Raw genomic sequence first — 12,762 nt, forward strand, 5'->3', positions numbered from 1 at the left:
TGTAACTTTTTGGCGTGAAATTCAAAAACCGAGTTCTTGTGAATATCCGATCCCTTTAACCTTCCTTCAAAATGTTAAGGGAAATCCACATGTAATATTTTCAAGAATTGTCGTCTTTCCAAACTTCAGTTTAGGCTTATTTCATCGACATCGCGCTTCTTCATCTCGGGGGTTTGTCCCTCATTTGGTGAAGAAATCTTACTAGGGAAAGTCTCCGACGTAGAATTATTTTTCCTTTGCCGAGTTTGGTCTGAAATTAGTCGGGGAGTTTAATTCTAACTGACCGAAGCTCAACTGTTTTTCGGTTCAACTAGGACAAGTTAGAAGTGTTGTCGATAGGCCAAAAACCATTTGTCTTGACAAGGAATGTTGAGGTGTGAAACCAGGCCATAAATCTAAATGTAATGAACCTATGAACCTAGATCTTGGAAAATTTTATTGCAAATTGATGCAAATAACTGCTCCCATAATAATATCATTGTGAATCACTACTTGTCTGCATCGATAAAGTAAAGTCATCCTACTTTGAGGAAAAAACCTAAAGAGAAACACAAGGGACTTCTGAGATTCGTTTCTAGGAGTTAATTCAACCACTTCAGGAGCTTTTATCCTTTGACGTATATCTCGTTGACACCAGATTCACACACAAAAATATGGTGTTGATAAAGAGATCGTTAAATGGGTAAGATTTATTTTGATATTTTACTCCTAACCGAGGTAATGCTCCACCATCATAGATGTACTCTATAATCATGAAAGACCTTTGAGCGCACAAAATAAAACACATTACGAAATTAACTTTGTTGTACTGTTTCGCTGTAGTGAACAGCAGCCCCTTCCTTCGACTTATTATTGTGGCAATTGATTGTTGAACAACAACTTTATTTTTTCAGCCAATTGTTATGTACTTGATACACGTGACAAAAACGTTTTGTGTCCTACAATTTATTAATTTATTATTTTTCACTGATAACAAAGGTTTTATAGCAAGGCATTTTCCACTCTGAAGGATTTTTTACGAAGCGACATCGTCAAACTTATCTCTCAAAACCACCTGTTCAAAGAGGAAATTGTTTGTTTTGTACTGACGATTGTGTTGATTTATACACTTGGAAACATGAGCTCGTATGTGAACCGAGGGAAGACCTCTAAAAATACGAGAAAGACTTCAGGTAAACTTGAACATACATTTCCCGACCACGATGATTTTTCCTTAGAAGCCACAGTTGATTATTCCCAAGAAGCCACAACTTCTCCCACAAATAATGCTTCAAATCACAGCTACTTTGACAATTTGATTAACCCTAAAAATAACGATCAAGCTAAATCGACTAACAAGTCACCCAATCGAATTAGGAACTACTCCATCAGCGAGGCATTCAATTACAGTAATAACCTGAATAATCCCAATTTTGATATAAGTGGTCGAAGCTATGTTAGTATGAGCCATAGACCAAGCATACTTGAGAGCACGAGCTCGCCCCAAGTGAATACCGGTGCTGAAGTGCACGAACAAACTGCAAACCTTGCCAACATCGGTGTATTTGAGAACGAGGAAGGAAGTAGTGAAGAAAATATGTATGACGCCCTCATTCCCGAAGAAGAATTCTCCGAGCAATCGAACCATTTGAAAATGAGGCCATCCCCTATAGGAGGATACGAGAGACCTTCGTCGTCGCCGACCTACTCGAGCATAACTCCCTTGCTTGCTGATCTGCATACCAGCTACACCCATGGAGATGAAGAGGGAATGATAGGGGTACATCAGCCGCTGAAATCGCTGAGTCAGAACGTATCGGACTCCAAAAGACAGTCAGATGTCTCAACAACGCCACAAAGAAGACCATCAATGCCAGAAAAACAACCCGAGCCAAGCCATTTACATCAGTTACTCGTCAAACCGTTTCAGTTTATTCCAGGTGTGTTTTTGGGAACCTTGTTGAACATTTTGGATGGATTGTCTTACGGAATGATCATGTTCCCGATAAGTGAGCCCATTTTTGCCGCTTTGGCACCAGCGGGGCTATCAATGTTCTACATGTCGTGTATTGTGTCCCAGTTGGTATATTCTCTAGGTGGATCGGCATTTAAGGCAGGTATTGGATCTGAAATGATTGAAGTCACTCCATTTTTCCATACTATGGCGTTTAGCATCTCCAAACTGATCATGTCAAACGGCTCCATAGAAAACCAACAGGATGCTATAATTGCAACAACCATTACTTCGTATGCAATTTCCTCTATTGTGACAGGATTGGTCTTTTTTATGCTAGGAAAGTTAAAGTTGGGTGTATTGGTAGGATTCTTTCCTAGACATATTCTTGTTGGCTGTATTGGAGGAGTGGGTTACTTCTTAATAGCCACTGGTATCGAGGTATCATCAAGATTGGAAGGAGGTCTAACTTATAACTACGAAACATTCAAGTATTTGTTTTACAATCATATCACATTGCTAGAATGGACGGTACCACTAGTATTGGCGGTGATTTTGATTGTGCTTCAACATAGAATTCATAATTCATTACTTGTGCCAGTCTATTTCATTGCTGTGTTTGCAATATTCCATTTGATAGTATTGTTAATTCCATCATGGAGTTTGGAAGACGCAAGGAAAATGGGATGGGTGTTTCCTGCAGTAGAGGATGACCAACCTTGGTTTGAGTTTTACGAATTATATAAATTTCAACTAGTAGACTGGTTTTGCATCGTGAGACAGATTCCAACAATGTTGGCATTAACTTTCTTTGGTATCTTGCATGTTCCAATCAATGTGCCCGCTTTGGCAGTGTCAGTCAGAATGGACGATGTTGATGTTAATCGAGAACTAGTTGCCCACGGCTACTCGAATGCTATCTCCGGTTTAGTTGGATCAATCCAAAATTATTTGGTGTACACCAATTCGGTGTTGTTTATTAGGGCTGGTGCAAATGAAAGGCTTGCTGGAATCATGTTAGCAATAGCGACGGCGGCAGTTATGATTGCAGGGCCTGTAGTCATTGGCTATATCCCAGTTTGCGTCGTGGGTGCATTGATTTATTTATTAGGTTACGAGCTTCTCAAAGAATCTATATGGGACACTATCGGACGATTGAGGAAGATTGAGTACTCTACTATTATTATAATCGTGGTGACTATGGGTGCAATTGATTTTGTTGCAGGAATCGGTATTGGTATTCTTTTAGCGTGCTTATCATTTGTGGTTGAAGCTGCAAGAACCCCAGTCGTACAAGGTATTTACTCCGGTAGTGTTGCCCGATCAACCGTATTGCGCCATCCAAAACAACAAGAGTTTTTGAAAAACGTGGGCGAGCAGATTTGTATTGTTAAATTGCAAGGAACAATATTTTTTGGATCAATAGGTGGGGTGGAAAAGGAAATAAGGTTGATTTTCGAAACTGACAAATTTGACAAAAGGCCAGTTAAGTTTTTGATAATTGATATGAAGGGGGTTATATCCTTGGATTTCTCAGCTGCTGAGGGCTTTAGGAGAATATTAAATTTGGCAAATGAATTCAAAACGCAGTTGATCATATCTGGGGTGAGTGAAGATGATGATACGATCCAAGGATTGCGTGACGCTGGTCTTTTTGAAAACAGCGAACAAAACGATGGCTCATCTCCACCTATTGAACTATTCAGCTCATTGAATTATGCGTTGGAGTGGTGTGAGAACTCATTTTTGAAAACGTACAAGAGCTTGAAAAAGAGTAATCCATTGGATCATGCAACTCGCCACACATCGTCAAGATCAGTTCCAGGGGCCAAAATTAATAGTACAAGTACAAACACGCTTGTGAACCCGAGTTCAAGCGGAAGCATGGCAAGATTCTCATCAATTCAATCTCCATCTTCATTAAGCAACAAATTATTTAACCAGTTTGGTGGTGAATTTGGAACACCAAGAACCAAGCAAGTGCTTCAAGCGGCAAGTAAAACAGTTTATGACGAGCAAAAAACTCAACACAAATTACATCTGAATGCAAACAGTCAGTTTTTACAAAAACAACCTTTACCTTTGATGATGATTACCTTTCAAGGTTTGTGTTCTAAAGATGCTGAATTCTGGGCACCATTGGCTCCATATTTTGTCAAAGAACAAATTCCAGAAAATCTACAATTCTACAACACAGCTAAGGATGAGCCATCTTTCTTCATTGTCGAACTGGGATTAGTTAGATCGGTGATCAAGTTTGGACCAGAGGGAAGAGAATTACACAGCTCAATTGTTCCTATGGTTGCATTTGGTGATTTGGATGATGCATCCCATTATAGACCAATTACATATACTACAGTGAATGATTCGGTCGTGTGGAAATTGTCCAAAGCTAATATCAAAGAAATGTTAAAACTGCAAGGATCAAAGGGGGAAGCCATCTATCATGAATTATTGGAGATTGAAGCTAAGTTAATAAGAGAAAGATTTGACACAATGACTGCAAATTTGATCATATCAGGATAGAAGAAAGGAAGAAGCTTCTGTTTTGAGGTTTCGCTTCGAGGTGTAGTGATTAATGCATATCAACTTATATATAGAAGATGCGAGGAGGAGGAGAAATGTGTGGTTGTAGTAGCTAATAGGCGGTTAATATTTGCATTGTCCATGTTCGGTGATTGTTGAATATCTCTAACCAGATTACACTACCGTGGCTTTACACAATTTAATTATGTGAGATGATAACAAAAAAAATAAAGAACACAATGTAAGCAGCAATATTAAATAGAGGCGAGGCAATTGACTTCTACCCACCACTTTTCTTTTCTCGTTGCACTTTCAAAACAAATCACCCTTCTCACTCAACAATGGTCGCTTTTACTAAAATTGCAATTGCAGCTGCTTCAACATTATCTGCAGTTAATTCACTTTCCCTTTTTAATGAGTATGTCGATCGTGCACTTGCCATCTTCAATACACCCGACGAACTCTATTCCCAATACGACACTCAACAACAAAACTTCTTTCACATTCAAAAAGAAGCTCACGTTAATGATGATACTAAACCAGTACCTGGGAAATCACCAATTGAAGTCTGTGACTATTCCACTAAACAACTTTTGACCCTTGACGAAATCACTATTTCACCTAATCCACCAGAAGCTGGTGCCAATTTGACATTCACCGCCAAAGGTACTATTGACAAGACCATAACAGACGGGGCTTATGTTGAGGTTGATGTACGTTATGGTTTCATCAAGTTAATTCATCAAACTTATGATATTTGTAAGGAAATCACCAAAGTAGATTTAGAATGTCCAATTGAAAAAGGTAAACAAGTCATTACTAAAGAAGTTGAAATCCCCGAGGAAGTTCCACCTGGAAAATATTTGGTTACTGCTAGAGCATTCACCAAAGATGACGAGTATATAACATGTTTGACTGCTACAATTGAGTTTCCGTACCAATAAGTAACACTCCGGGGAATAGAATTTGCCGGTGGTAATGGAGATCCAGTTTAGATTCCTTAAGTCTGTCCTTATACGGGGTTCAAAATTGAGTTCTTGGTTTACAATTCTACTCAAATTTGATGAATTTGTGTAGACTGAGTACTTTTCTTAGATTATAATAAAGAATTTTGCTTGCGTCATGCGGTTGAAATGGATATCATACTGATTGGAAGTTGGTGAAAAGGGAACAACAGTAAGTTCATAATGCAAACCCCACGTCATTGTACTAAATGTCGCGAAATCTCTATTTCTTGTCGTAAGTGTTTGTTTTTCTTTTTTTTTTTTCTTGACATTCTCTTTTCCACTTTGCTCTACTTTACAACCAAGAGATCTTCGAAATCATACAATTTTTCACAACCAAAAAAACATCCATTGATTTACTACATTAACTCCCAGTGTAACATTTAACAAGTTGATAAGATGTTCGAAATTGAGGATTATTTCTCAATACAGATCTTCTTTATTATCCTTAGGGAAACTTTGGAATCTGCAATCATCATTTCGGTGTTACTTTCATTCATAAATCAGCGATCTCACAAGTCCGATGCGAATTCAACGCCTAGTAAATCCAACACTCATTTACAACAAGTACAAAGGAAATTGAAAATCCAAGTATGGATAGGGGCACTTTTGGGATTAGTGATTTGTTTCCTTATTGGACTAATTTTTATTTTAGCATTTTACTTTGTTGGTAAAGATTATTGGGCTTATACCGAACGTGTTTGGGAAGGTGTTTTTTCAATCTTATCAAGTATAATTATCACAGTGATGGGTATCGGATTACTACGTATAAACAAAGTCATGAAATTGAAATGGTGGATCAAGTTGGGTGATGCTTACAATAATGAAGGTGACGAGGAAGGTGAAGAGGAGATTGCAAAATTGGGAGATGACGATGTCCTTCCTGATGAGTTTAGTGAACATGACGTCAATGATAGAGTGAATAGCTACGGGGAAAACAGATCAAGTTCAGAATCAGAAAGTGCACCATTAACTGCATCAAGTCAGGTACCAGTTACTTCCAAGAAATCACCAGCTAAGAGAAGACAAAAATTCGGTAAGAAGTACTTTTTGGCGATCTTGCCATTAGTGACTACATTGAGGGAGGGTTTGGAGGCGGTGGTATTTGTTGGTGGTATCGGTGTGAGCTCACCACCATCATCATTCCCATTGTCAATAGCTTGCGGACTTACGCTCGGAGCATTAGTGGGCTATACCTTATACAAAGGAGGCAATAAATTATCTCTTCAATATTTCCTAATTACATCCACGTGTTTTCTTTACATTGTCAGTGCGGGGTTAATGAGTCGTGGTGTTTGGTTTCTTGAGCTAGAGTCATTTGTTCGTAAATGCGGTGGGTTGGATGTTAGTGAGACAGGGAGCGGACCTGGTTCATACGACATTGCCAAAAGCGTATGGCATGTTAATTGTTGCAATGGGTTAACTGATGGTGGATGGATGGTGCTCAATGCCATTTTCGGGTGGACAAATTCAGCAACATATGGTAGTGTGACAACATATTTCGCCTATTGGTTTTTTGTCATCATTTGGTTGAATATTAAACTATATGAAGAAAGAGAAGGTGTGTTGCCCTTGGTTCCAATCAAATGGCAATTGAAGCGAATTAGAAAAAAGATTAGATTATACGAGTTGAGGAATAGCCAAAGCTTGCATACGATAGAACAATCGCAACAAGAGGAAGGGGTCGTGGAAGCAGAGCAACAAGGTTTATTGGAATAGAGTTCATTGTGAATTGCAGCCTCGTTATATAGATTCAAGTTTATGCATTAATGATTATAAAAGTACTTGCATTAAGGTTTGAAGGTAAATTACAATTGGTTACTCCACAGGGCTTGTCATCTATAATCCTGGAGCAAAATACCTCGGTTCATCGAAAACATGGTACCTATGCCCTCTCACTCCATCACCTCTAAAAATTTGTGGCATTCTCAAATTTTCATCAACTTCATCCTCGTTAACAAAATGATAATCATGATTTTCAAATTCACCGAATCCAAATTTAGCAATTTGCAATTCAGTATCGGTAATTGTTGACCTTGAAATTCTTGCATACGCAATCTTTCTCAAGTCTCGGAAAAGAATATATTCACACCATCGATCCCAATCAGTTGAATCAATATCATGCATTCTTGACTTTTCCGATACATAGGTATGGTAATTGCCAACTAATGGATCAGTAACCAAATAACTCAACAAAACTAATGGTCTTTCAGAATTGGCCATGATTTCCTCAATGCCCAAACTCTGTAGCCTACGATCCTCAACATCTTCTTCTTGACCCGAATGGAAAACTACAACATCAACCAAGTTGCCATAAATGTCCAATGTCGCATGTATAGCAGGTGCTAACTCACCAACGGGCGAAGGCAAAAGATGATGTGTTGATTGTATGATTGGGAATTTAGATAATAATGCTGCTCCCCAAGTGTGTTTGTTTGGGCCCGGACCATAATCAACATACATTCCTAAATCTTCAGCAATCTTTTGCGTAAAGTCTCTATTTCCACCAATTAATCGTTGAGTGTCTGTTTCCAAAAGCCCAATAATGTCTAATTCAGCGTCTTTTATAAGATCTCTCATTCTTGTTTCTGATGACCACATGTCGTTATCCAAACCGAAATGAACACACCAAATTCCAGCGGTAAATGTTTCTGTCTCCGGATGGTAGGGCTTACCCAATCCAGTAGGCCATCTTTTGATGCTTGTAGTCAAAGCCAAAGCTAGTAGCACGGTGATGATTGTTGATACTTGTTTGAAAGTTTTGTTGCTGTAGAAATTGATCTTTGAAATTGCACTCTTTCTCAAGTTGTAGTTCGCAACACCAGCAAAAATCAGAAGAACAGCCGTAGACAACACAATGTCGGTTCTTTCCCTCAACAACGGACCACCCGGAACAAATGCATATGCTACAATCCAAACACTGGCTAATGAAATTACAATGTTTAAAAAATATCCAAGGAAAAACACACCTGCTGGATTGTAATCTGTAATTGAATGCAAAATAAGTGGACCAATAGAAACAATGTAGAACACGAAAACCAAAGTACCAACATATCCCACCCAATGTTTTAAAAAGTAAAATGCAAATGCACTTCCTCCTCCAACGAGGATGTTGTAACCCCAACTACTAAAAACATTTGGATGCACTTTTAATGTTATGAGAAGAGCGATCGCAAATGTCAAGACATGAGGAAATGCACCAGTTACTGGAGTGGGTCCTCTTATTGGGAACCCCTCCCAGGTCCAAAGGGCCAATGTGCCAGAGTCTGACAACAACGCTTGTAACGCAAAATAGTACCCACCAAATCCAATTGCACCTAGAAAAAGAGATCCACCAACTTTCTCCGGAGTCTTCGCACTGATTAATACATCTTTTTGCAATGTGGGGGTGAAGAAAGCTCCAAGTAATCCAATGAATATTCCTAATGGATTATATCCACCATTTTCCTTATGCATAATTGGCCATATGGGATTGTTTGAATAAAACAAGAATTTGAAAGTTGATGTAGCTAAAAGCCCCAACATTATAGTTGCAATAAAAGAGCTCAATTTTTTTGGATACTTTGACAATGCCCAAAACTCATTCACGATTGATATAATACCGAACACAGTTCCTGCAGTTATGGCTAATAATTTTTGTTCTGGGTCTTCAAATTTGTATGCACCAATTCCACAAATCACTGTCAACGATCTTGTAAATTGTGGATTCTGAGCAAGATAAACTCTCAAGCTTCGTGGAAACAACACCAATGGGGACAAAAATATAGATACAACGACTGCTTCATATCCGGATATACCCATATACCACAATGGGAAATACCAAACACATAAAAATAAAGATGTCAAAACTGTCCAATACATGTACGAATTTATCAAATTGGAGACAACTTCAACGTTAGAAAACTCTTCCCCATTTTCCGGTTTAGCATATTTTGTATGGGTCACTTGAACGGACTTTTTTTTTTGTCCCGAAATCAATTTCAATCCTTCACCTGAAATGGACACATCAATGTCCCTATAATCTAGTGCTGACCAAGCATCGAAAAGAATATCCAACATGATAAGTGACCACTCGAAATAAGCATATACTGAGTAAGCGCCAGGTCGTACGTGAACTTTATGCTGAATGAACCAATAAATCAACGGAACCAATGTACCGAAGAAGCTGATACCCGTGTAAAATCTAGCTTTTCTTTGAAAGGAGCCCTTTTCTGATAACAAAGTTGTACACATATCCCACGGTATTGTCAAAACAATATAGCCAATCATAAATACATCATGTGCATCATGATCATCGGTTGATGTGATGTACATCCAGCCACCTGCAGTCAATGTTCTTAAAACCCCAGAAGTGAGTGCAACATAGGGCAAGTATGAATTAGCTTTATACAAGCTGAGAAAGTTGAATGCAAGTAGCAAAAATCTTGGACCTGCAGTCATTGCAATTACAATTTGAAACACTGATCTCTCAGGGTATCTATCACCAATAGTTGCTGAAACACTGGGGAACCATTCGTCAGGGTATCCAAATGAGGCGTTCTGGACAATTTTATAATAATGCAAGTAACATCCTACGGCCAATGCTGCAAGGAACGACAGACTTGCAAACAATGTGTGTGCATAGGATATGTATTTTGCATTGAATGAAATATGACTGACAGGTGGAGTCACTTGACTATTTAACTTCTCTGACATATCTAGGTAGTTGACGATATGAGCACTACGTGTAGACAATGCAGCACCTCAACAACAATAGTTCTCGTGAAATTCTAGACCAACCACCTTTATGTCCAAGGGGATGTGTTTTATGTCGTGGTTATTCAACTTTAAGTGCCCTTTTTGGAAAAAAAAAACTTGACAGACGGTGTTTTGGATTTTTCTGCCGCATATGGAAAAGTCGTGAAGTAAGTTACCCAGTCGAAATTTGCAACCAAACTCAGACCATCTGTCATTGTATTGTTTTCTCGACGCACTAACTCCATGGGCTCCCAGTACTCTGCTACTTTATAAAACCCTTTCAATACTATCTTAGCATAGCAATAACGTGTCCAATATGGGGTATAATTGGTAGCAGTAGTACTAATAAGAGATGGTAGTGCCCATGGTAACAAATTTGGTCCAGTCAAATTGCATCTTTTCATTATTACACACAGAAAAAACTGTAAAGTGAGAGAGAGAGATATTGTCAATAGAGGAAGAGACATTCATAACCCAGACCCCTTTATCTTTACTACTCTAGTGATATATACATTCTTCACTTCGGAATACAACATTACAATATCAGCACATCATGGGTATGTTTAATTTTGAGACCAAGCAAGGTTATAGGAACTGTGAACAATCGCGAGATGTCTTTGATTTTATTCAACAATTGCATTGTACTAACTGTTACAAATATAGGAAAATTGGACAGCTATGAAAACCACCTGAGGCCAGAACTCGTTTCATTCGATGATATAAGTTACAATGACTTATCACAAGTAGATGCAGCAAGAAAATCGATGTTGAGAGAGCAATGGATAAGAGTATATGAATTAAGAGTGACACATGAAGCTGTAAGGAAATGCAGACAATACCACCAAGACGATGCTGGTAGAAATTGCAAAAGTTTGATTTTAAAATATTTGAAGATGCTAGAAAGTTACCCAATACAAGGTTATCAAGGTTACCAAAAAAATGATCCGTCGAAATAGGTTTAGTTTTGGGTGGATAGACCCAGTTTAATGCAACATATTATTTAAAGAATGAATTAAGACCAGTACGTTTGACTTGAGGAGGGAGTGGGTCGGAGAATTTACGTTATGGCTACTTGGCCTTCGAGGTCTCTGTTGCAAAGGCCCCAAAGGTAGTAAAATTGAGAATATTGCACCTGCCAATCTATTACTGAAAACGAATTCCTCAATCCTCACACTCGTAGAGACATGTAGAACTTGTTCTTGTCGGTAGAGGAGTTATTTCTCTACTACCACAAGCTACTATTGGTGATAAAGTCGTGTAAAGGTGTTCAAACTTTTGTCTATTACCCAATAAGAAATTAAAAAAAATTTTCTGCTTTGGTATCCGAGAATAACAAAACTTCTAAAGAGTAGAGTGGTAGCAGTAACTAAGTTTATTGGTGAGTGGAAAAAATCATTGAAAAGTTCAACGTAAAGCACTTAATACAAACTCACTCATTACTGATTCGTATCCACATAAGTACAGCAATGTTTCGTTTAGGTGTCAATCAAGCTGTTCGTTCAGCTCCACGTGTAAGGTATGTTTGACAATTCACACAAGATCTATTAGGGGTCCACCTTGGAGTTTATGTGCTTGTTCGCCCCTCCAGGAAAGACCTGATTGCCAGCACTGTTAAGGAGACTTTAAGCAACAATTGACGCTGTAGATACTAACAATTCTGACTTAGAAACTATGCTACATTACGTGAAATTGAAAACCGTCTTAAATCAATCAAGAATATTGAAAAAATTACCAATACTATGAAGATTGTTGCCTCCACTAGATTAAACAAGGCTCAAAGAGCTATGCAATCATCACGTGTCTTTAACGAGAGTGAGAAAGAGTTTAACCAAAACGCTGATCCAAAAGAAGCTGAAAAATTACAAGAAGAAGGTGCAGCTGCTTCATCTAATCCAGAAAAGACTTTATTGATTGTTGTTTCTTCTGATAAAGGATTATGTGGATCAATTCATTCGCAATTATCTAAATCTGCCAGAAAGAGAACTGAAGAATTGAATGGTAATGTTGATATCGTTGCTGTTGGAGATAAAGTTAAAGCCCAATTATCAAGAACTCATACTGATAAATTGAAATTGGCTTTCAATGGTATTGGTAAAGAAGCTCCAAATTTCACTGAAGTTGCTTTAATTGCTGATGAAATTGCTAAATTAGGCAAATATGGAAATGTTGAAATTCTTTACAACAAGTTTGTTTCTGGTGTTTCTTTTGAACCATCAACTTTTGCTGTCTATGCTTCTGATATTATTGAGAATGCTCCAGGTATCAACAAGTATGAATTTGAAGGTGAAGATGCCGTACAAAGCTTGGCTGAATTCTCATTGGCTAACAACTTGTTGACTGCTATGGCTGAAGGTTATGCTTCTGAAATTTCTGCCAGAAGAAATGCTATGGATAATGCATCAAAGAATGCTGGTGATATGATTAACAGTTACTCAATCTTGTATAACAGAACTAGACAAGCTGTTATTACCAATGAATTAGTTGATATTATTACTGGTGCTTCATCTTTGGAATAAAGATGTTGTTAATTTACATATTCGAATTCACAAAAATACACATACA

General features: G+C 38.1%; 6 protein-coding genes across 6 annotated transcripts; 5 read left to right on the forward strand and 1 right to left on the reverse strand. All coding sequences in view use genetic code 12, as the record gives it.

Annotated features, from left to right (window-relative positions):
* Window positions 1-1,117: 1,117 nt before the first annotated feature.
* CORT_0A03100 (hypothetical protein) lies at window positions 1,118-4,459 on the forward strand (the record flags this gene model as incomplete). The annotated part of the gene is made up of 1 exon (XM_003866091.1): window positions 1,118-4,459. One exon carries the CDS (start codon window positions 1,118-1,120, stop codon window positions 4,457-4,459), a length of 3,342 nt encoding a protein of 1,113 aa, XP_003866139.1.
* Window positions 4,460-4,800: 341 nt separating this feature from the next.
* CORT_0A03110 (Npc2 protein) lies at window positions 4,801-5,403 on the forward strand (the record flags this gene model as incomplete). The annotated part of the gene is made up of 1 exon (XM_003866092.1): window positions 4,801-5,403. One exon carries the CDS (start codon window positions 4,801-4,803, stop codon window positions 5,401-5,403), a length of 603 nt encoding a protein of 200 aa, XP_003866140.1.
* Window positions 5,404-5,862: 459 nt separating this feature from the next.
* CORT_0A03120 (Fth2 iron transporter) lies at window positions 5,863-7,182 on the forward strand (the record flags this gene model as incomplete). Its single annotated transcript, XM_003866093.1, has 1 exon — window positions 5,863-7,182. One exon carries the CDS (start codon window positions 5,863-5,865, stop codon window positions 7,180-7,182), a length of 1,320 nt encoding a protein of 439 aa, XP_003866141.1.
* Window positions 7,183-7,302: 120 nt separating this feature from the next.
* Window positions 7,303-10,158, reverse strand: CORT_0A03130 (Cwh43 sensor/transporter protein; the record flags this gene model as incomplete). Its single annotated transcript, XM_003866094.1, has 1 exon — window positions 7,303-10,158. One exon carries the CDS (start codon window positions 10,156-10,158, stop codon window positions 7,303-7,305), a length of 2,856 nt encoding a protein of 951 aa, XP_003866142.1.
* Window positions 10,159-10,753: 595 nt separating this feature from the next.
* On the forward strand, window positions 10,754-11,156 carry CORT_0A03150 (subunit of mitochondrial NADH-ubiquinone oxidoreductase; the record flags this gene model as incomplete). The annotated part of the gene is made up of 2 exons (XM_003866095.1): window positions 10,754-10,757; window positions 10,864-11,156. The coding sequence occupies 2 exons, from the start codon at window positions 10,754-10,756 to the stop codon at window positions 11,154-11,156; spliced, it is 297 nt and encodes a 98-aa protein (XP_003866143.1).
* Window positions 11,157-11,666: 510 nt separating this feature from the next.
* CORT_0A03160 (Atp3 F1-ATP synthase complex subunit) lies at window positions 11,667-12,716 on the forward strand (the record flags this gene model as incomplete). The annotated part of the gene is made up of 2 exons (XM_003866096.1): window positions 11,667-11,716; window positions 11,867-12,716. 2 exons carry the CDS (start codon window positions 11,667-11,669, stop codon window positions 12,714-12,716), a joined length of 900 nt encoding a protein of 299 aa, XP_003866144.1.
* Between the last annotated feature and the right edge of the window lie 46 nt (window positions 12,717-12,762).

Source organism: Candida orthopsilosis, assembly GCF_000315875.1.
Source record: "Candida orthopsilosis Co 90-125, chromosome 1 draft sequence".
NCBI classification, from domain to species: domain Eukaryota; kingdom Fungi; phylum Ascomycota; class Pichiomycetes; order Serinales; family Debaryomycetaceae; genus Lodderomyces; species Lodderomyces orthopsilosis.